At 36.3% G+C, this 24,811-nt stretch overlaps 1 protein-coding gene across 1 annotated transcript in view; it reads right to left on the bottom strand.

The window, feature by feature from the left end:
* Window positions 1-8,411: 8,411 nt before the first annotated feature.
* Window positions 8,412-24,811, bottom strand: part of LOC145243620 (uncharacterized) — a 46,060-nt gene continuing 29,660 nt past the window's right edge. Inside the window, exons 6-8 of the mRNA XM_080106640.1 lie at window positions 20,194-20,340; window positions 15,097-15,187; window positions 8,412-9,404 (exon numbers count right to left, since the gene is read on the bottom strand). Coding sequence (XP_079962766.1) covers window positions 9,150-9,404; window positions 15,097-15,187; window positions 20,194-20,340 — 493 coding nt within the window. The 3' untranslated portion in view covers window positions 8,412-9,149. The remainder of the gene's footprint in view (window positions 9,405-15,096; window positions 15,188-20,193; window positions 20,341-24,811) is intronic.

Raw genomic sequence — 24,811 nt, 5'->3', positions numbered from 1 at the left:
AAAGGGGGCAAAGCCCCCCCCCCCATCTTCCTTCCATTCCCTTTGCCTCCTTTGAGCATCAAAAGTGTAAGTAACAATATAACTTGCCTACAGTGTCTTTTTAAAGGTAACTAACATGATCAAAGCCAGCATTTTTTTTTTTTTTTTTTTTTACAAGGTGGTCACCACTTATCAAGGTCCGGAAGCCACTCAGGGATAAGGGTTATTGTAAGTACAGTACGTTAGTGTGGATATTTAAAGTGTCTACTTAAGGGGGGGGGGCGGTTCATCAGGAATTTGTTTACGTTGGACTTGAAGACATCCAAGTTGTAGTCAGGAGGGAAGCAGGCAGACGGAACAGAGTTCCACAGGCGTGCAGTTCTAAGAAAGAAGCTTTGTTCATGGAATCTACGTTTTGATTTAGGCATAGATAAAGAGTGGGGAAAGATTTTGACAGTAGATTCAGCTAGACGGGTGTTTTTCGTAAAAGATTGGCGTGGGGGGACCAGAGATTGGAGTTCAGACGAGCACCTGCCATGGAAATAACGATAAAACAAAGATAGGATTGCAACGTCTCTTCTGTGGGAGAGAGGTTGCAGGGAAGAGAAAAGCCACAAAGTCTATTTTGTACTCTGTCAAGGCAGGATAGGCTGTTTTTAGCAGCTCCTGCCCAGATATGGCAGCAGTATTCCATCCTTGGACGTACTTGGCTTTTATATAGATAGAGCTCTACACCCTACACAAAGTAGGCTATCCTATTGTTTGACTGAAAAGTTTTCGAAGAGGTTTCTTGACCGGGTTGACGGAGTTTGTTCATCATTGTTGTCATCATCACCATGGGGTGACTGGTTTGACCAGCCCTCATCATTGTCCCCGATTTGTGAATCATCATCAGAGATGGTAGCATGTTCCTTCTTTCCCTTTCTCTTTACTTTCTGCTTTCTTACTGAGGAAGTTTCATCTTCATCGTTGTTGCCAACTCGGGCTGACCGTTTTGACTGCCAATCTTCATCACTTTCGGTGTCACAATTGAACTCCAGCTCGGACCCGTCATCAGCAGATATTTCCACTCTTGATTTCTTCCCTCTTCCTTTTTTCTCCCTCTTTTTAGCTGGCCCGAGTTTTGCTCTTTTAGGCTGCCTTTCTTTCTCTTGTTGTGCCATCCTCTGAATAAATTCAGCAGATGTCAGACTCTCACTCTCCCCATATAAACTGGCAACTGTTTTTACTAGCATAATCCTTCAGGACTCCACAGAATGCTAGGGGGTGGATTTCCACCAAGAGGCATAAATGATAAAACCCACCTGTTGACTATACTAGGCCTGAAATAGAAAGATTGAGCGTTTCAAAATGAAGAAAAAAAGGATAACAAATTCGTATAACCTGTGTCAGATTAAGAAATCAACATCTTGACTCTATGATCTCATCATAAAAAGTGCGAAAGGTTTTACTTACTTGATGGATGGAGTAGGATGATGTTTTCAAGCTTGAAGCAGTCAAATTTCCCACCAGCATGCCTTCTGGAAAGGAAATGCTTTTCAAGGGAAGCAACTCTATTAAATGGACAACTCAAGTTAGGGATGAAACAACATTCCTGACAGCAGTTATTTCCCATTATATGTAAAGGAGGTGGAATTACCCCGGTTCACCCTACCTACTTACTCTGTGCATTGCCATGATTCTTACATATTATGCCAGGCCAAAACCGTCTGTTAGCTCATCCAGTCAAAGACAAAACCAAAATCCGCAAGCTCAGTCTATAAACAAACAACAATGTCCGCTCCCTAAAAGTTGTATGGCACACTTGCAGAAACGAGATGTTTTCCAGATCAGACTGTTTTCAATTCAACTCCTACTTCTTTCTCTTTCTTTTCCTCTTTATACCTGAACAATCCTGGCCTTTTGTTGGCAATTATTGTTCGGCTGCTAAAAGGAGACATCCACTGAAGACTGTCTAGGACTATCTCTATTCATAGGGGTTTTATCCTACAAAAGCTGACCCCAGCATGACTTTCCCATTAAATGAAGCACTTATTTTTTTAAACAAAGAGGATATCTCTTGGGTGGTCTGACTTTGGCCAGAGATATTTTCTGCACTCTACACTCCCCACCTTTTCCATTGCCAACGAATGCACATATGTCACTCATATAACGTGTGAGAGGTGTTTGTATATACATTTTCGTTCAGCAAAATACGAAGAATCAAAACCAGAAGAGTCTTACATCATTTCCAATTTGTTGTCTTGTTGCTACCAGATTAGGCTGTCTGAAGATATTGGCTTCCTGACCTAAAGGTCCTGGATATGACCTAAAACTATATCCGATGGTGAAGCCACACCTTGTGGGCCTTGGGGAGTGTGGAGCCACCCTTTAATTGGCATTGCTCCCAGGTCCACTCTGACCCGGAGTAGTAGTACCTGTTAGGGTCCCAACTATGGGTTAAATAGAATCTGACTTTTAAAAAAAATATACTCCATAAAAAATCGTTCCTCAAAATAACTAGATTTGGCATTAAATAACCTGAAAAAGGTTGATATGCCGTAAAACAAAAACAACCAACAACCAATCCTGACCTAAAATGTACCAATTAATCATATGCTGATATTCTATTTGTATGCTCAACTTTACATAGAGAGAAAAAGACAGAACATACATCAACCTCGATTTCCAGGTTCTCGTTTTTCTCCAATTCTCTCTCGACCAGTGATCATAATTATGAAAATAGTTCTCCTTTTCCTAACTTTGAAATTATCAAAACAACCATAGTAATATTGCAGGTGCGACCTCCACCCTTAATTTGCATCTCATTATCTAGATCGGGGGTCGGAAACCTATGACATACCTGCCGCACTTGGCATACCAAGCAATTTCTAATAGGACGCAGATGCTTCAGGTATTCTCCCTTTTAGTGAAGAGAAATTACTAATTGGGTGTTTCTTTGTTAACCCCCCAATTTTTTTTTTTTTCAATTTTGCTAAAACATATTTTCCTTTTTGAAATGAAAATCATGGTTTGTTTATGTTGTTATAACATGTATTTCATAGTTGATTTTTTTTTTTTTTCATGGTGGTCACCACTTATCAAGGCCCGGAAGCCACTCGGGGATAAGGGTTATTGTAAGTACAGTATGTTAGTGTGGAGATTTGATGAAGTGTTTACTTAAGGAGGCGGTTCATCAGGAATTTGTTAACATTGGACTTGAAGACATCCAGGTTGTAGTCAGGTGGGAAGCAGGCAGACAGAACAGAGTTCCACAGGCGTGCAGTTCTAAGAAAGAAGTTTTGTTCATGGAATCCACGTTTTGATTTAGGCACTGATTTATGTAAATATAGTTTCATTATATGTAAATATCAGCATTGATGGTTGCTAATTTATTTATATTTTCAGAAAAACATTTTTGTTAATTATACATGTAAAGAAAAGGAAACTTGATCATCAACTATTTCAAGAAAATTGGTTAAAAGTAAAGAACTTTACCTCATGCATCGTGTGGCTTGTGTTAGGAAAGAAAAAAAAAAGAAGAGAAAATAAAAATGGCCGCCCCCTGGTATTTATGGACTGAAAATCACGTGATGTGACGAGAGGGGGTATGCAAATGAGATGTGGTTGAGTCTCTCTATAAAAGAGCCGTCTTCTTTATTTTGGGCAACAGTTGGATTTGAGTTTGAGACTTTTGATCTGAGGTTGAGTTCAAATTTAACGTTAAAACAATATGGATTTTTAAGACAATAGATTATGCTAAAACTTCTGTAAAGTTGAATGTAATAATCAAAGAAGATAGCGCCCTTGTGTGTGTGTGTGTATTGTGTGGTTATACAACTTACCTGCGGATGGGAACTGAGAGAGAGAGCGATTAAAGATGGCAGCGATGGATTTATAAGGTGTAGTCTTGTGGAATCTCATGAGATCTCATCTTCCACTGCACATGTATGCAAATGGAATGGAGTCAGCTTTCTAATAAAATGCCTGTTGGCAGAGGTGGTTGGGGGAACACGTGCTGGAAGTTGAGAGAGAAAGTTGACAGTGATGAATTGTAGCTGAGCTTTTGCTTATTGTATTTATTTTGTTTAATTTTGCTGTTTACCGGCCAATTTAGCTGCAACTTCATGAAAAAAAGCAATGGTTGGCAGGTTGAAAGGATTTATAAATTTACTTGAAAATCATATTGTCTGCAAAATTTGAATTTTCATTGTATTAGTGTATTAGTTATCTTTGAATATGGCTGCTGATGACTATTGTTGTTGGAATAGTCAACTTTATTGTTTCTCATTCTTTACCCGTGTATAGCCAGTACAAGTCTCTTCTCCAAGGAATTGAATATGCATATGGAGATCTGCTGGCTTAGTCGAGGCAAAGTTTTAACTAAATTTGCTAGGTGTTTCTTGATGAGAAAAAGAAACACTGTCCTAACATGAATAATGAAAACTTGTTGAAGTTGATGTTTGTGACTGATAGATAGAGCTGTGACAACAGCATATTCTTTTTATTCTTTTGACTCTCGAGTATATATCTGACACAGTTAATCAACTGAGAACCACATCAGTCTATATAAAAACATATAAGATATTGACAGATATATGCTCAAAAGTCAAAACAATGAAGAGAATATACTGTTGTCACAACCCGACTGATATGTAAGAGCGATGTAAACAATTTTGTACTATTTCTTGTATTCTTATTAACTAAGTTATCTTTAGACATTATTGTATGGATGCATGTTATAAATAAATAAGGTCAGACAGACTGGAGATCTTGGAACCTGGTCTCTGGGGGCCTTGTCTCATATAAGAACATTAGACAGAAAAAATTACATCCCAAAAGGTAGGATAAATGAAAAGTGCAAGTACTTTAAGTTGAAGATTGGCACAATGAGAAAAATAAAAACGTTTTAGGTCAAAAGTGTTGTGGAGACGCCCACTAAATAACATAGGCGGGTGAGTGAGATATATAAAGGTATCAATCACCAATACCGGGGGAGTCCGGCAACGACCGTCAAATAGGCAAGATGCTTATGCTGCCTCCAGTAAGACATGCAACACGCCACCTGCCGGAATATCTCCAACTGAAGTATATCTGAAGACATGTAAATATGTATATAACTTTTCTTCCTAATATATTATTGTATACCTTTACTTTCGTGTTCTTGTTAATTATTTGTGCAGGCACAACAAAAAGATATAACCCATTTATGCTAAATTTAAGGTTTTTAATATGGTCAAATTTGTGTTCATTTTTGCATTAAATACTAATGCCTAACTCTGCATTAAATGGATATCATAATACTTAGTTCACTGCACTTTATTATACCTAAGGTCCATAGTTTCCAAGAAAAAGTGGAAGCAAATATGGTACTATGGTGACTAATCCCCATTAATCCCTAATTGTGTACTAAAACCAGTCATTTCTGCTGTAAACCCTATTTGAGGAAACCATGCTTTTTCTTTTAAAAAAAAAATTAACTCTTGTTTTTGTAACTTGTTTCATTGTGTCGGTCAGCATTAACCATATTCAGGTTTAACTGGTTTCCTCCAAAGGAGAAAGTTTCATGGGAGTATGAAATTCACAAGCGGTCCAAAAACGTTGTGAAAATCACACTCAAGATGAGAACAGTAGTCCGATGAATCAAAATAATATGAAAAAAGTATTGTGAAACTTGAATTTAATCCAAAAAAACTATTTAAAAATAGCGCGGTGGCAAAAGTGCACAAGCACCAAGAAATATAATACCGATGACTTCAGAATTGACAATAATTAAAGCAAGCTCCCAAGATCTGAATCTCCCATCTTTGTTCTGACCTTCATCTTCAAGCAGATTTTGACCTTAATCAATGATGTCTTGTAAGTAAAAACAAACAAAAAAGCACAGTGTCATTAATTTATTAAGTCAATTTAACAATCACCGGCTGGTTAGTTGCATCATAAATTTCAAGACCCTTTAATTACCTCTATTAAGATGACCAGAGAGATAAGCAATTTCACGTGGAAATCTTTATGCCTGCTTTGATTCTTGTCAAATTCAAAATGGCTGCGTTGTGGGTTGATTCATGTGTTCACAAGGATTTTCAGCATAATTTTTTTTTTACTCTTCCACATAAATGGCTACTATTTGGGATCATGTTTCCAGGGGACTATATAGCAAGATGTTTGTTTACATTACATTTAAACTTCTGCATGTCAGTAAAGTTAGGGAAACAGGAAACAAGGAGGGAAATCCAAAGTTTAGCAGTCTAAAGGAATAAGCTATTAGCCTAGAAAACTTTTCAGCATCTAGGAACCTTTACAGTGAACAGGTGGGATTTTGTTGCTAAACAGGTTTGTCGAGGATATGTATGTCGAGGGGGTACAAGTGTAATGAGTTCATCAGAGCACATTCCAATAAAATACTATTAAAAGGGATGCAACATTGTGGCGATGAGACAGGGGTCGGAGCTGGGTTGGTAATGTGAGATCTACTAGATTGGAAACTTTTTTGGACCCTAAGAGATAGGGAAACATGGGGAACAGCGGTTCCTGCATCCCATTACCTAGAATTCTGTCTTGCCATTTGTTGACTTAATGGACTTATAATGTTAAAATTCATTTTCCTTATCACATGATCTGTTTGGCCAATCAGAACTTAGTATCTCACAATTCCATCTCCTTTCCTTTATAATTATAAACCAAGGCATTAAAATCATAACGGTCTACTTGTGTGGATTAAATATATTTGCAGAAGAATTAAAGATTGTAACAAGCATTAACAAAAAAGAAAATTAGTATCATAAACGTGTTCTTAAATTTGCTCATAAACATGTTCATGAACGTATTCATAAATGTGTTCATGAACATGTTCATGAATGTGTTCATGAACGTATTCATAAACGTGTTCATGAACGTATTCATAAACGCGTTCATGAACGTATTCATAAATGTGTTCATGAACGTATTCATAAATATGTTCATGGATGTGTTCATGAACGTATTCATAGATGTGTTCATGAATGTGTTCATGAACGTATTCATAAATGTGTTCATGAACGCGTTCATGAATGTGTTCATAAATGTGTTCATGAACACATTCATAAATGTGTTCATGAAGGTGTTCATAAACGTGTTCATGTACATGTTCATAAACATATTCGGTTATCTTTCAGATGCAAGGTTCCTTGTTTACTTGCGGTTGTAACGATGTAAGATTCCGTTGTACGGAAGACCAAATCGGCCATAATTTAAATATTTAAATTTATTTACTGAATTTAAATATTTAAATTGATATACTGTTTAAATGTCTACGATGTTTTTATTGGCGCTTTTCTTCGTATTTTTTAATAACATTTTTTTTTGCACCATTTACAAGTTTTTTTTTACAAATATTTTTTTTAGAAGTATGTGCGACCTGGCACAAGGATAATAACTGATGGTTGGCCGCGTGCATATAGTACCCTGCCAAACCATGATGTGGTAAATCACACCTATAATTTTACAGATCCGAATGACCCCACCATTCACACAAATCGCATTGAGGGTAGCTGGAGTATCTGCAAAGCCAAATTCAGAGCGATGCGAGGAACTAGTCGTGCAAATTTCAACAGTCATCTGCAGGAATTTCTTTGGTGGCGGCGAATAAAGGAAAATTATTTTAGTAACATTCTATATTGGATACGTTTTTTTTTATGAAGTTTAAGTAAAAAAAGTTCACTTTTTTTATTATTAAAAATACATTTCATGAAAACACTCATAAAATGTTCACGTTATTTAATTAAAAGTTCTCAATTTTGTTATTTTGTTACAAATTTCTAATAAAGATTATTTTTTTATTATTAAAAATACATTTCATGAAAACACTCATTATAAAATGTTCACGTTGTTTAATTAAAAGTTCTCAATTTTAATCTAATAGTTTTATAATTTTGTTATTTTGTTACAAATTTCTAATAAAGATTATTTTAATTTAAACGGTAATTTGGTTTTCATTATAAACTCCGTCATGTTAAAGGCTTTAAAATCACTTTAAATAGTAAATCAATTTTAATATTAAAAAAAAAGAGAAATCAACAGGAAAAAAATCTCGTGTGAAAACATTACGAGATACTTTTTCCGTATAATTAATAAATGTATCTTTATTTTACTATTACAGTATTAAAAAAATTATTTGTAAAAAGAACTTGTAAATGGTGCAAAAAAATGTTATTAAAAATACGAAGAAAAGCGCCAATAAAAACATCATAGACATTTTGGCCGATTTGGTCTTCCGTACAACGGAATCTTATATCGTTAAAACCGCAAGTAAACAATGAACCTTGCATCTGAAAGATAACCACATATTCATAAATGTGTTCATAAACGTGATCATGAGCATGTGCTTAAATGTGTTCATGAACGTGTTCTTGCACATATTTCTGTATGTATTATTTTTGAATGCATACTTATTCACGTTCTTAAATGTGTTCATTTTGAATGTATTTTGTATGTGTTCTGTCTTTATATTTTTAATTTTTTTATCATTTTGTTCAAGCTGGGATGGGGCATCCTACCAGAACAAGAACACATTCAAGAACACATATAAGAACACGTCTACTCTACTGCTATCTCATATATTCCGACCGAAAGATCTTTTTAAGATTCTAACCGTCCCTTTAAATGCTATTGTTTGTATTTCTCTTGCATTTGGTTCACCGGGTGTTCTTGAATGTGTTCTTAAATGTGTTCTTAAATGTGTTCTTGAATGTGTTCTTCCTGTTTCATTTTCCCTCAGTTGAAGTTCTCAGAAATCAAACAAAGTTAGTAATATACTAGTTATAGTATATCTTTTGTTTTGGTCTCCAGAACAAAAATTCATCTAGTCTGGTGGAGTATCCAGCTTTGTGCTGTTAATTGATATAACATCACTTGGAGAAGGTGCACCATTCCTCATAAAAGCTAGTGTGGGTTAACCATACTGAGGAGATCTTATTTGAGCTGTGAATATTTTGTGATTTTTAATATTTCGTCAGGGTTTACTTCTAGGGAAAGTATTCTCATGCCAGGTTGTTCTGACAAAACCCTGTACAGAGAGACCTTAAACACTCAAGGATAGTGTCTAGTAGGCATTCAAGTTCTTATGTGTTCTTAAATGTGTTCTTATACATGTTCTTGAACGTGTTCTTGTACGTGCTTGTGAATGTGTTTATGAATGTGTTCTATATGCGTTCTTAAAACGCTGTTCTTTTGTTTGAGATTCTCTTGTTTCTGTTTTCCTCTGAAGACTTAGTAGGTGCCGTCTCTGGTCTGTAGACTAACGGAAATTGCTGATGGAACCATCGTTCATATTCTTCGACACTCATCTGAATGATCCTAGCTCGGAAGAACTCTATTGCTGCGCTGATGTCAGGGCTGCAAATCTGCCAGGGTTGAAGACCAGAGAGAACCTTTAAAAACTTGACAAATTTGTTACCAAAGTTTTGTAACTGGAAAAAAAAAAAAAAGAAAGAATTTAAAACGTGTTTTAGGAGCAGATAACTTTTTATGTTAGAGGGAGATAACTTTAAAAGTAAAAAAAAAAAGATAACTTGAAGAAAAAAATGGTTTAAAGATAATTTATAGAAAACAATACAATGTAGAGGTATAATAAATAGACACAAACTGAAACAAATTAAAACATACACCATACTGATGGAGATATATAGACGACTGGGCACCGCCTGTGAATTTAATTATCCCTTAACACTTCCTTCTTTGAAGGAAGTCAGTTCAACCTGCCTAGAGTGAATGCTATGCAACAGCAACACACGACCTTGTGTTATATTATAAACCATTTTTAAGAATTCAAAACACAACAACTATTGGTGTAAGTAACAGTCCGTTTTTTATTTCTCCTGTTGTTCTTGCTTATGGTAGATAGAGAGAGAGAGAGAGTGGGGGAGCGACAGAGAGAATTATCGTGGCGTCCACTCGGTTGACAATCAAATCTCCAACTGCAATCTTTTTCCTTCTGTCACTTTTTCCTGTCAATCTTTTCAAAACATCCACATAACCAGATTCCTTTCTGTTACATTTTTCATAACAATAACAAGGTTTGTTTATATTTGTGAGAAATATTGAAACAATTTCCGTTTAGCTTGTCAATTTCTGACATTTCATCCGCAGACGCGTGCCTCATTTTAATTCATGAACATACATATATGTACCTATTTACTATGCCTCCCCACGGGACAGAGTTAGACACCAGGGTTGTTTTTTAGAACAGATGGTATTTATTTGCTCCCCCACCGAGCAAATTAGGCACAAGGCCAATTTTTCATGTGAGGAGTGAAGGGGAAATGGGGACCAACTCCCCGGGGAGGAGGGGAGCTGGATAGTGACAATTGGTATGAAGGGTTGCCCCTACATTGACCAAGGTCTTATATGTGGGGTTTCCCCCACATATGGTCTTTGCTTGCAGTATCTGCCGGAACAGATGGTATTTATTTGCTCCCCCACCGAGCAAATTAGGCACAAGGCCAATTTTTAATGTGAGGAGTGAAGGGAGGGGGAAGGGAAAAAGGGGACCAGCTCCCGAGAGGTGGGAAATGGGAGCTGGTTAAAGGTCAGGCATGTGGGGTTGCCCCCACATCTGGTCTTTGCTAGTCATAGCTAGTCATAGCTTGCAGTATCTGTCGGAACAGATGGTGTTTATTTGCTCCCCCACTGAGCAAATTAGGCACAAGGCCGTTTTTAATGTGAGGTAAAAACCAGCTCCCCTAAAAGGGGTCACTCTGGTTACCAAAAATAATAATTGTCCCAGTATAGAGGTCTTCCCCTCCATTGACTGGTACAAACTATCTTAAGTGCAGCATCTGTCGGAACAGATGGTATTTATTTGCTCCCCCACCGAGCAAATTAGGCACAAGGCCGATTTTTAATGTGAGGAGTGAAGGGAGGGGGAAGGGGCAAAGGGGACCAGCTCCCGAGAGGTGGGAAATGGGAGCTGGTTAAAGGTCAGACATGTGGGGTTGCCCCCACATCTGGTCTTTGCTAGTCATAGCTTGCAGCATCTGCCGGAACAGATGGTATTTATTTGCTCCCCCACCGAGCAAATTAGGCACAAGGCCAATTTTTAATGTGAGGAGTGAAGGGAGGGGGAAGGGAAATGGGGACCAGCTCCCGAGAGGTGGGAAATGGGAGCTGGTTAAAGGTCAGGCATGTGGGGTTGCCCCCACATCTGGTCTTTGCTAGTCATAGCTTGCAGCATCTGCCGGAACAGATACTACACTTTGATCTTGTCCCGAAGGCCAAGACACCTATACACATATATATATACTAGCATGTCAACTCGGCTTAGACCGGGTCATTCGTGTAACACTTGGATATTGCTTTTCTTGCAAAGGCAATTCGAGTGGAACTTTCCACGTTAACTGGTGCACAAACTTGCTGTTTCAGAGAAATTTTCAGCTTTTTGCACCCTCCCCCTCGTCCTTTGGTCAAGCATATATCATTGCACCATCTGCCATTCACATGTACTAGTATAAAAATGTGCTGAACATTTTTATGTTTTTACAAAATATAGAAGCGATGTAATGATTACAAATGTAATTTGAGGCAAAATTGTGCTAATACAAAATACATACCATACTCTGGGGTAATTGCGCCAAGTCTGGGGTAATTGGGCCAAGTCTGGGGTAATTGGGCCAAGTCAGGGGTAATTGCGCCAATTAGCTAAAAGTGCTCTTTTGGCAACCACACATATAAAGAGCACTTTTTTTTAGTTGCCGCAATTACCCCAAAGTATGGTGTAAGGTGGAATGAGCTTTTTATTAATACGATATATGGTGATGGCCTTTTTTGTTGTATATTGGAGCACTGACGAGTCGCCATACTAAGAAAAAGAAAAACACATGAACTCTATATAGATTAGTACGGCCCAAAATAATTTTTTGCTCCTATAATCAATACAGGAACTTTTTGATGAACATACTGAGTTCTTATTCTCTGTAAAGAAAAAGTGGTTAAAGCATTAAAAGTATTTATAGCTCTAGTCTTCTACTATTGAGCTATTTAGAGAAACTTTAATTTATATTTAAATAGAAAATTTTCATGTGAAATATAAAAATATATATAAGTATATAGCTCTAGTCTTCTACTATTGAGCTATTTAGAGAAACTTTATGCTATTAAAAATGTATATTTGAATAGAAAATTTTCATGTGAAATATAAAAATATATATAAGTATATAGCTCTAGCCTTCTACTATTGAGCTATTTATAAGTATATGTATATGCTTTTCATACTCTTATTACATTATATTATGTGATCTGTCACTCTGCAGCAGGACCCTAATAGAGGTCACACAATAGAGGTCGGCTTCTCTTTCACTCACTTCTTGAGTCAAGGGTTGATATGCCGTTCGTTCTGTAGCCCGGTCGTCAGCTGAAAAGTTAATAACTCAAGGGTAACCACCAAGGTAACAAGAGACAAAATCAGCTTCACAGTAAAAAAAGAAAAACAAACTTTGTTTTTTTTTATGCTAATTATTCAGCAAGTTTTTGATAATTCTTCTGAGAGTCCCTCGAAATTTCTAATTTTTCCTCAGTTGACGGGTGGCGATGGGCAACAGGCAGGAGGGGGGAGGGGGAAGCATGGCGACTTCAACTCTCAACTGGAACTCAAAAAACTCTCAGCTCAGACTGAAAAACTTTGCCCGTGTAACGGCTTTAATAGTTGGAGATGGCACGGGCTCGAGGGTCGTTGGATCCCCCTTTCGGTCAATCATCCCTCAAAGAGGTCTCCTCTGGTTGGTTAATTAACCAACATACCCCTGCATACTAATTAGGGATTCTTCCCAACAGTATTGTGGGAATCATATTTTTCTCATGACATAAAGGTCAGTCCACTGAATGATGATGATGAAGACAAAACATATCTGGTTTTGTTTTTATCTGTTCCTGCACCTGCATCAGTTAGTTATTCGTCGTTATCAACTTTACGTCGTTTCTGTATTCTCGTCAGGTCAGCGTTAATCGAGTGCCATTTTCACCCTTTTAATGTCGCCATTGGGTTACAATAACTTTTACTTGCATAATATATCAGCATGATATAATCTTTCAGGAACATTTCATTAGATCAGATGAAAAGAGATAAAAATAATCACACCGGTGTGTGGGTGTACACACATAAGTATGCTTTGTAGCTCGTAATATTTGTGACATGTTCATTGTGTATGCGTGTGTCTAGTGTTCACAAAAGTTTGTTAATGCATACATGTGGTTCTTACCTTAAAATGAAGGTTATGTTTATCAAGGCGCACAAAATGTACATCTGCCTACATAGACGATTTAGATGAAAGAAAGAGAGATAGATAGAAAACAGAAGTGGATAGAGAAGGCGAAACAGAAAGTAGAGACACCACCTGTCAGACAAATCAGAAACCACAACAAGGGCAAATAACCAGTGGCACATTGAGTAACATTTGTGTGTGTGTGCGCGCGCGACATACCTATTCGCATATCAGTCTGAAAAGTGTATGTCTGTATATGTTTATATATATATATGTGTGTGTATATATATATATATATATATATATATATATATATATATATATATGTGTGTGTGTGTATCAAGTTAAATATATTGATAAAACAAACTTGAACCAATGTTGTTTTTAAAAGTGCTCAATACAAGGTCGATCGATTAATGCCTCCATTCAGTTTCGAAAGACAAAGGATATCCCTGTAGGGACAGTTGCACGTGTAACTGTGAGGCAAGGGTTGCGCAATCCTCAACCATATCTCTCCTGAATCGGCACTGTTTGGGTCAAGTGACAAGGAGAAGACCAGGACGACTGGAAACAATGCCAAGATAAGCGGAGAGCGCATACAGCACCTGGAAATCCCAAATGGTCACCCATTTAGTATTGACCAAGCTCAACGTTGCTTAACTTTGGTGATCAAGCGGGTCAATGTCAACGTGATTATGCCGTATATACAAGAACAATCCAAAGTCCACATAAAATAAAGAACAAAGTCATACAAAAAAAAAACAAAAAAAAACAATGCAGATAATAGAAAAGAATTCAAATTATAGAGATTCAGATTAGAAAATTTAATGACATATTTTCCAAGACTATGACAATTGTTATATTAGGAATAAGCGTATGGTGCCGAGAAGGAACCAGACAAACAATATAGGTTGAAATTTTAAATAATTGATTTCTCAATCATTTATTTAAAAAAAAAAAACTTAACGAGACAGTAAAAACAAACAAAGTGTTCAAAGTTCGTAAGGATGTGAGAATGTTCAGGAAAGAAGATTTTCGGCATAAAGTTAATGTTTGTAACTTCTTAGGAGAGAAAAGTTGGGCGCTAATAGGAAACAAAATGAAATAAGAAATGTAAATGTTAATTCTCACTGTTGGTGCTTCCATGTGCGAAAGTGATTGTTTAACTCAGGAAAAAGAAATCCGATGGAGCCAATGATTACCCCATGCTGGTTGACTGACTGTGACTCTGGGTTCGACTGACTGGTTTTGGCGCGTTTGCCCCCTTTTTATAGTGGACAGACCGGCTCCAGTGAGAGCTGTTAGGGGAAATATTTTTATATTCTTTTTCCTCGCAATGTGATTGGCTGAAAATATAATATCCCTGTGCTTCCAACCATGTCAGCGAAAACAAGACGAGTTCTAGCTTTTACGATCGCGAAAATTGTGTAGGTGTATACAACAAATGAACGTTCAACGATGTATTCGCTGCTCCTACTAATTTTGTTGCTTTCTTGCAAAGAAAGCTTTACAAATCGAAATGAGATCTCGTATGCACTTTGTAACACTATTAGGATGAGGAGTGGGGGCAAAGACTTGCATTCTCTATAAGTTGTGTACCCTGGTAATACATGCATATTTCAATTATGTTTAACGTCGTTTGATGTGAACTATTGCTAAGTAATTACATGTGTAATCTTTCCCTCCTTTTATGTATCATGTTTTATCACGTCTCTTTTACGTTTGTCTTTGAGGAATAAACCACGTAAGGAATAGATATATGTAGATACGTATACAAATCACCCATCTCTCCACATAGCCAATATAGTTTGTGTATCCTGGCAATACATGTTTCTTCGTCATTGTTATGAGTCCCTAAATAATATACCTTGTATATAATCAAACCAGAGAAAATATTAATACTTACCAAACCAAATTTGTATAATTTTGGGAGAATTACTTGATAGTACCAAATGTTCTTTAAGGAAGAAGGAATGCTGAGTTCCAATTGACTAAACCTTTTCAAAAGAGAACAATAGATATTAGAAACTACTACTACTATAATTACTACTACTACTACTATTACTAAAATGAAGAAAAAAAATCAAGTTTTCAAATTTCTCATTTAAATTATATATATATATATATATATATATATATATATACGTATATATATATATATGCATATATGTATATATGTATTTATATGTATGACTACTTCATTTGCTCACATAAAATTAATATACGTAAACTTTTAGTATTTACTTCAAAAGTGCTCAATACGTAGGTAGAGCTAGTTAGTAAGTTATAAAATATATATGGCGATTAAGCTACACTGAATATTCCGTGTTTCATCCACTCTAGGACTCTTCAGGCTTATGCGTGAATTTTGTAGTTGTCTGTCGTTTTTATATACGCACCTTCTATTGAGATTTTAGTTAGCCAATCAGCTTTCTAGTATCCACCGCTCTATTCCTATCAGCCAATGAACATGCACTTACCGGACAAAGGCCCATTTGACCTCTGGTTGACCTGTTTCATGTTTGTGCTCTATTTAGCCTGGATATCTAGTTTCTTGGCCTGTTTTAATCTAGGTTAGAAGAAAAAGAACTATAATTTGGTATACGCCCTATACAATCAAATGTTAAAAACAAAACTTGGCAGAAATTTCTAAATTTTATTGAAAAACACTTTCCCGCAACCAACCCCTTCCACAAAATTTTCAATAAAAATACCTTAATGTTATCCTACAGCTGCTGTGAAAATTTAAAGATAATAATTAAAGCACATAATAACAAAATATTAAATAAAAACAATGTAAACAACAACAAAATAAACAATAAAAAAAATAGTCACCATGACAAAAATAAAACTAACACTAGCAGAAATAATAATAATAATAATAAACAAACCCCGGGCAACAACAACCATACTAGAAATAAAAATACAAAGACTAATAACGAACAAGATAAATGCAACTGTAGACACCGCACACTTTGCCCACTTCAAAATAAATGTCTAACCAAAAGCGTAGTTTTTCAGGCCACAATATTTGCGAAAGAAAACTCGAATAACAAGAAATATTACGTAGGTATAACTTCCTTAGATTTCAAAACTCGATATTATGACCACAAGAGTACATTCAACAATAAAAAACACTGTATAAAAACAACGCTGGCAAATAAATACTGGGAACTCAAGGAAAGCGGACATTCACCGGTGGTCGAATGGAAAATAATAAGACAAGCTACCACATGTAGAGACCTAGACAACCCATGTAGATTACGCCTTCATGAAAAATTTGCTATCCTGTACTTTAAAGAACCCCAACATCTATTAAACTGTAGAAGAGAAATAGCGAACAACTGTGTTCACAGAATAAAATTTACTCTATGATAGCGATAGAAAATAATTTTAAAACTAACAAAAACAATAGAAAATGAACAAATAAATAAATTAAACATGAATATACATAAACTATCACAATGCATTTATGTATATATATGAATAAAAATAAAATAAAAATACCAGCGATGGTTGGCGTTATGTTGTTTTGAAAAAAAAGAAAAACCGAATGAATTTATGAAATGATCAACGTTTCGTCCCTATTTCAGAGGACATCTTCATACACACACATAGTTTTCTTTCCGATATGGGTAGGATTCTAACACTGTTTCCTTTTCATTTTCGTATGGTCTATGATCGTTTTCTTTTTTTGCATTTTTCCTTTTAATATCCTGAAGATACGTTGATCATTTCATAAATACATTCGTTTTTTTTTGTTTCAAAACAACATGTATATATATATATATGTATATATATATATGTGTGTGTGTGTGTATGTGTGTGTATATAAACTAACATAATAAAAAAACCTAACCTAGATTTAAAACAGGTCAAGAAACTAGATATCCAGGCTAAATAGAGCACAAATAAAGAAACAGGTCAACCAGAGGTCAAATAGGCCTTTGTCACGTAAGTGCATGTTCATTGGCTGATAGGAAGAGCACGGTGGATACTATAAAGTTGATTGGCTAACTAAAATCTCAATAGAAGGTGCGTATATAAAAACGACAGACAACCACAAAATTCGCACATAAGCCTGAAGAATCCTAGAGTGGATGAACCGCAGAATATTCAGTGTAGCTTAATCGCCATATATATTTTATAACTTACTATATATATGCATATATATACCTGACGAAGGCCAGAGGAAGTTGGCCGAAACGTGTGAACGAATAAAAAAAAAAAGATAAAAAAAGCAACAACTAATAAAGATGAGACTAATAGTCCGAAATAAAAATAAATTAATATATATATATATATATATATATATATATATATTTTAATTATTACAAACTTATTTCATATATATATATATATATATATATATATATATATATATATATGAAAAAATAGAATACACATCAGGTGCACTTGAAAGCCAAATCACAACGCAATATTAAGAAAATAAACAAATATTTTACTTGCTGGAAATTTATAATTTAAATATATTTCGGCATCAAACTCCATCCTCAGTATATTGTATTTTTTCTTTTTGTTCTTCTTTCTCGCCATGTTGTTAAGTTGTAGAAAGAAAGTCATGTAGCAATACGAAGCTGGATACTCCACCAGACTAGACGAATCCTTGTCATGGAGTCTGGTAAGACCAAGAGATCAAAAGCAAGATATACTATACCATTTAACATATTTAAATGGTTAATTGAGGAAAATTATGTTCTCAACTTCTTTACTAACTCGCTGTTTCAAATGTAAAGGAGAACTTTAATGGAACATTCGAATATCTATGTATCTCATATAGAGTTTGTGGGGGTCGCCTGGCCTTTTTTTTTTGGGGAACATGCTTCCTCCACAAATAATAAAAATAAAAATAAGAAATCTTATGTGCAACACAAACGGAGGTTTATTTCCGGAATAGAAATAACAAACAATAAAAAGTTAAAACATAGTTCTCAATATTTCAGAGTTCTTTTTTTTTGAGTTCATATGAAAGATGGAGAGTCTCTTTTTTGGTGTTCTTTGAATGTTCAAATTTGTAACATTGACAATATTAATGTTCGTCTGTTAAAAGAGAGTATTAATGCGCGGAGCAGTGGAAATGAAATAATTGATGTTTGCACGCGTGGTGAGTCCATATGAGAAAACGTTGAATGAGTCGGAAGAGTTTAAAGAGACGAAAGAATGCTCGAAAGGCTAAGAGACTAAAGAGATAGATTTTGTGTTTGTGCATGTTTATATTCGATTTGATCGGCTCCAAACGAGCTCTAGAAAATCAGTTTTTATATGTGTCCTAGGAGGAATTCCATTGGACGGAAGACATCACATGGGGTGCTTTCAACTACGTACGCACCTTTGGTATATAAAGGTCACGCCGGAATTTGCGTGGGTGTCATTTTTCATTTTTTTAAAGCGCCGAAACAATCAATTGCACTGCGCGCCTAAATTGTATTTAACGATTTTAAATTTGAATATTAAACTGTGCCAACTGGCACAAGTTCAAGTGTTTACCCCAGGAAGAGGGTCCCTTGATTTCTGAGAATTTTGACTGAAATAAAATGAAACGATAACAGAAAGTAATTGTTATGGCTGGCAAAGAAGAACAAAACGACGGAGAACAGTTTAAACATGTATTACATGAAAAACGGAAAGGCTACAAAGGGAAGGTTACAAACGAACATTGTAGGTAATTCACCGAGCATGCAAGAGTCGCTCTGGAATTAGATCCTCGCATGGGATCGTCATGCGTAAAGTTTATATGGACGATGGATTAGTCCATTTGGAGGGTGGTTCCCCACAACAATAACATTAAAAAAAAAATATTTTATGCATGTTAAATATAGCGTTCGAAATGTTATTTTGGGTTTGTATTACTGTACACAGATTCGAAAAAGTTGTCAAAAAACAAATATATAACAAATAAATGTTATCAAAGGCAAGATAAGTTACTTTTCTGCCAAACTGGATATATTTTTTGTGTTTTTATTCAATGTAACATATTTATTCAGCTCGAAAAACATACAGTGTTTACCGATGTATTCGAAAATTCAAGATGGCGTCTCACACCCTTTTTAACACCGTAAGTATGGAAAAAGGTGTTATAAATAAAAAAAACTATACAAAATACTATTAAAAACCCGCCGAATATATGTCAACCTATGTCACGGTAACATATATTGAGCGAGTTTTTAACAGTATTTTATCCGGTTTTTTATTTATAACATCTTTTCCCACACTTACCGTGTTAAAGAGAGAATAAGACGCCATCTTGAATGTTCCAATACATCGGTAAACACTGTATGGTTTTCGAGCTGAATAAACATGTTACATTGAATAAAAACACGAAAAATATATCCAGTTTGGTAGAAAAGTAACTTATCTTGCCTTTGATAACATTTATTTGTTATATATTTGTTTTTTGACAACTTTTTCGAATCTATGTGTACAGTAATACAAACCCGTTATTTTTTGTCTATCATTCATTGTAGAGACTTATTATGTTGTAGCAGGTTCTCTCTCTCTCTCTCTCTCTCTCTCTCTCTCTCTCTCTCTCTCTCTCTCTTTCCTCTCCCTTTTCGTCACTTCTGAATCTTTTTTTTGTTTGCTATTATCTGCACAATTAGATTTCATTGAAAAAGTAAAAGAAGATATGGAATATCTTGTAACCTCTGACGAAGGAGTTATACCATCGAAAATTTAAATTTAAAAAAAAAAAACATTCAAAAATACTAGCTGCCATTTTAACAATTTAGAATTTCAGCGCAAGGATATTTAATTAATTCAATTTGCTTATTAGTAAAAAAAAAAAAAAAGAAACTAGAAAGCTAGCTTAAAAAAACTACTAAATCATAAAAATAAACTATCCACAAACTGTAGACATAAAATAAACTTTGAGAGAACTCCTAGTCAGTGGATAATAATAATAATGATAATACAGATTTTGAGTGGATGATGATGATGATGATGATGATGATGATGATGATGAATACAGATTTTGTTTACTTACCAATTTTTTCCATCATTTTGCAATTTTTTCTTTGATTCACTGAGGAGTTTGGAAGTTCCGTTTCGCATTTCTGCTAGGGCTTGACGGTAACACGGGTAATCTATTGACATGGCTCGGAATTTACTTTCGCAGACAAGCAGACATTCTCTAGTTAGAGAGGAGGAGAAAAATGAAAAGGGGGATGAGGAAGGATATAAACGAGAAGAAGGAGGAGTGAAAAACTTGCAGAAAAGGAAATAGAGAGAGAGAGAGAGGAAGAGAAAGAGAGAGATGGAAGAAAACAGATCAAAGCAAAGAGAGTGCGAATGATAGCGAGAAAGAAGAGGACAGTCAAAAAGAAGGAGAAGGAAGAGAGAAAAAAGTAAAGACTGCAAGAGATAAAGGAAATGAGAGATGGAAAGGAGAGTGAAGACGATACAGAGAAAAAAAGAAAGAGAGAGAGAAAGAACAAGTTGAAAAGAGGGAAGAGAGAGAGTGAGGTGTAAAGGAGAGAGAATAAGATATATAAAGAGAGAGGAAAGGGGGAAAGGAAGAGAGAGAGAGAGAGACAGACAGACAGAGAAGACATAATTAATCTATATAAATAAAACAATAGATGTATGCATGTGTGTCTATCTGTGTGAAAATATTTAACCGATAAACTCTTAAACTACTGGTCATATAACACTGAAATTAACAGGAAATAGTAATAATACATCAAGGATTGTTTCTAATGAGTAAAATCTTTGTTTGGATGGATGAATAACGCATACAGACATATGTCGGCAAGTTGAAATGAAAAATGTTCATTTCAACTTGCTGACATATTTCTATTACTTTTGCGCATGTGCAAATTCATTCATAGTTTGAAGTGGTTTCATTTTTAATCTTTCTTACCTATCTGTTGATAGCTCAAATGGTAGGGAATGCAGCTGTTTAGATTTCGATTCTAGCTAATGGCACCCAAGTCAATTTTTTTTTTAAACTTTTGAAATCAGTACTATATATTAGGTACAATATAATATTCAACAGAGAATTGGCTCTGTACTAATAAATAAAAACCAGCATGAATTAAAATATATTTAAGCGTCTTTTATGACCGAGCAAGGCTGAGCGACTCCCACTAGTAGAGACTGTCTCTGTTATATCAATACTTTTATGACAGGTGTTCGACTGAGCTCCAATCTATGGTCTCTCCTCGTAAAACATTAAAAAATACTCACCTAGCTAAAACAACCATCAACAACTTTCCTCACTCTCTATCTTTGCCTAAAACTAAATGAAAATTCCATGAGCAGAGTTTCTTTCCTAGAACAGTCCATCTGTGGAACGCAATACTATTTGTTTACTTCCCGCCTTACTATAACATGGTCGTCTTCAAGTCCAATGTGAATAAATTCCTATTGAGTCGTCCATTTAGATAATCTATCCAAGTTTTACCATGACTGATCTTAGTGGGGGAAGAGGTGGCTGGTTAATTTTAATGCATCTAAAACCAATCTTTACATCATCAACGCTCTGACTTCTGTCTGGTATCAATTGAAATGAATGGCTCTCGTCTTGTGGAGGCTCCATGTTTTGACAAGCTTCTAAGTCTGACCTTTACTCCTGATCTGAAATGGAACATGTACATCAAATCTGTTGCCAATGCCACTGGAAAAATGGTTCGGTCACTCTACTGCTCCAGTAGATATCTCACTGCTGATGCAATTCTCTACCTGTATTAGAGCCAAGTATGTCTAAGAATGGAGTGCTGTTGCCAGAGTTCAAAGTAGATTTCATAACCTGTTAGGGGATGCCCTTTTCTCTTCCCTGCAACCATTTTTTCACAGAAGAGACGTTGCGAGCCTGTCTCTGCTTTATCATTATTTTCATGGCAAGTGCTTGTCTGAGCTCCAATCCATGGTCTCTCCTCGCCAAATTTTCACGAAAAACACTCATCTAGTTGAAACTACTATCAATAATTTCCCCCCACTCTTTATTTGTGCCTAAACCTAAACATAGATTCCATGAACAAAGCTTTTTTCTTAGAACTGCACACCTGTGAAACTCTCTTCTGTTTCCCTACATTCCAGCTGACTACAATATGGTCGTCTTCAAGTCCAATGTAAACAAGTTCTTGAGCCGTCCCCCTTAAGTAATCTAATTTACCACATTTCCTCTACTAACATTAACTATGATATTAACTACCTTACACTTGGGCTAGATCGAGAGAGCATTAGAAGATCAAAATGAGCTGACGAACACGGCTTCGACAGAAAACGCACAGACACACAGAGACACACGCCCCCCCCCACAGATATTGACTTTAGCGTGTAGAAGGTCGATGATGTCACGCACACACCCAGAGTTCAGCTGATATTTGCAAAATACATCAGTGTTTGTGTTTTGTTTTATGTTTATTTTTTTTATATAGTTTTGAACCTGTGTGTACCTCCTTTGACAGGCACTAATGTGAGAGACAACGACACAGGCAGAAGAGAAGACAAAGGAGAGGACCATAGAAACAACGTTGGGGGTCGGGGTTTACTGTCACGTGGGATAACACGTGATTTTATCATAACATAAAAACGCAGCGAAGCAAGACATAAACAATAAATTAATATTGACATTTTTGACTAGGGGCAAAGTGCAATATCTGTTCTGATACAACACTTCATCTTTTCTGTCCTCGGTCAGTGAAGGATAAATTATTCCAGACTGAGATAATCTTAACTTTTGTTCCAATTCAGAGTAAGCTAGATTTTCCCACATCAAAAACTGATCTTGTATCTAAAGTGGACCTTGAGTTTACGTTCGGCAGCATCGTAACCCTCACTTCCCTTAGTTTATCCTTTAGTTCTCACATTCCTTGACCGATGTTTCTGATAAGGGGGAAAAAATTGCTGTTTTTTGAGTCACAATATATATACACTTCATACTTATCGTTGGCTCATTTGGACCATGAAGTAGTTATTTTTTAGCTTTTTACATCAAGTGGCTTTATGCTTTGTCTGGAGTGATTTGCATTAAAATCTGTGCTGGCGAGGAAGCGAGTCATCATCATCATCATCGTATTTTATGAATCTGAAGATTCTATCGTTAGCATTGGTTTCCCCGATATTTTTTTAGTCACAATTCTTTCTAGAAATATATTAGGAATGACGGGAGGAACCATGTGAAGATTGCCAACATCCCAACTGAAAGTGACTTTTGTGGAACGACCTGGATTCGAACTTGGGACACCCAGGTCATCAGTTTGTGTCATTTACCACTAGACCACCGTCATGTTCCGTGGAAGCAAGTAAACAAGAAATAAGTCTATATAATTGTTGCAATATTTTGGGTGTATAATGGGGTAGTTATTTAAATGCTGCCCACCTCAGCATTATTTGGCACAAGGCCTGGAAAGTGGGAACCCCGCAGGCTCCCCTAAAGGAGGGGCACTCCTGCAATTTTAAAAATTGCCTGAGTAACCCCGTCGGCATTCCCCGGTCAGGGCGCCTCAGGCAGCAAGCAATAAATTTGCCCCACCGGAAAGCCCGGTGGCAAGGCCTGGGAGGGTGGACCTCCTAGGTATTACCCAGGCGGTGTACCTCAGTCCAACAGGTGCTGGGCCGGTTCCCGGCCCCTCACCTGTTGGGCTGAGTGTCAAGTGACGAATCCTTGACATGTACTACCCTGTCTCCCTGCAGCCGAAGCTGCGAGGAGACACATCCCATCATAAAAGGTTTATAATGGGGTATGATCCCACACAGTCGGACAATTCTATTTATAAACGATGCTGCTAAGAACTGACGAATCAAATTAATTCACGTTCTGCTACCAACCAATCAGAAACCAGAATTGCTTCATAAATATAAAACCTTTTCTGGAGCAATTTCACATGTTCTTTTCCCGGGTTTCGACACGGTAAGAGTATTTTGTTCTGTGGAACTGTCTACTACAAACAAGTCACCTTGTACGAGCCTTTTTCAAGTCTCACACAAAACACATTCATATTTCAAGCTGTCATATACATACGCGCACACAAACATACGCGCCCATGTCCACACATGTACACATATTCACGTTCGCGTACATACACTCACATTCACGTATATATACACACACGCTTACGTATACACATGTACTCACACACGCGAACACGAACACACACATGGACGACATCACTTCTGCTTTCTAAGGAAATACACATGCGCAAAAGACACTCCAGAAGCGAGTATAAAACATGGAGACAAGCTGTTTCTAATCCTCTTTTTAGGACCAACTCTCAACTAGAGAGGTTGGGCGAACAAGCCACCGCCGTTTTGGCGCGCGCGCACGCGCACCTCACGCCCACTTCCTACTATGTATGGGAAACGAGCTAATGACTGTATGTATACATTCTCCCTCTTTCTCTCTCCATCTACTACTGGCCACTAAGAACACCTTCGCGTAGCTGACTACTAACTGATGACAACTCTAATATCCACTCTTTGTCTACACGCGGGACTACCATTCTCAATTTTCCTACAACATTTATTTCTCTTCCCACGCGCGAACAAACAATAGTGACCCGAACTTGAGATGAAAACACATTTCCTATTCTTGCTACAACACCAGTCCTGCAATGGACATTGGTTACATACGCGCGGACATGTTATAACTAAAATGTTCA

The sequence above is a fragment of the Euprymna scolopes genome, chromosome 22, assembly GCF_053919585.1.
Source record: "Euprymna scolopes isolate OS-2025 chromosome 22, ASM5391958v1, whole genome shotgun sequence".
In the NCBI taxonomy this organism is placed as follows: Eukaryota; Metazoa; Mollusca; class Cephalopoda; order Sepiida; family Sepiolidae; genus Euprymna; species Euprymna scolopes.
The sequence above is the reverse complement of the archived record's forward strand: the minus strand, read 5'-3'. Positions and strand labels throughout refer to the sequence as shown.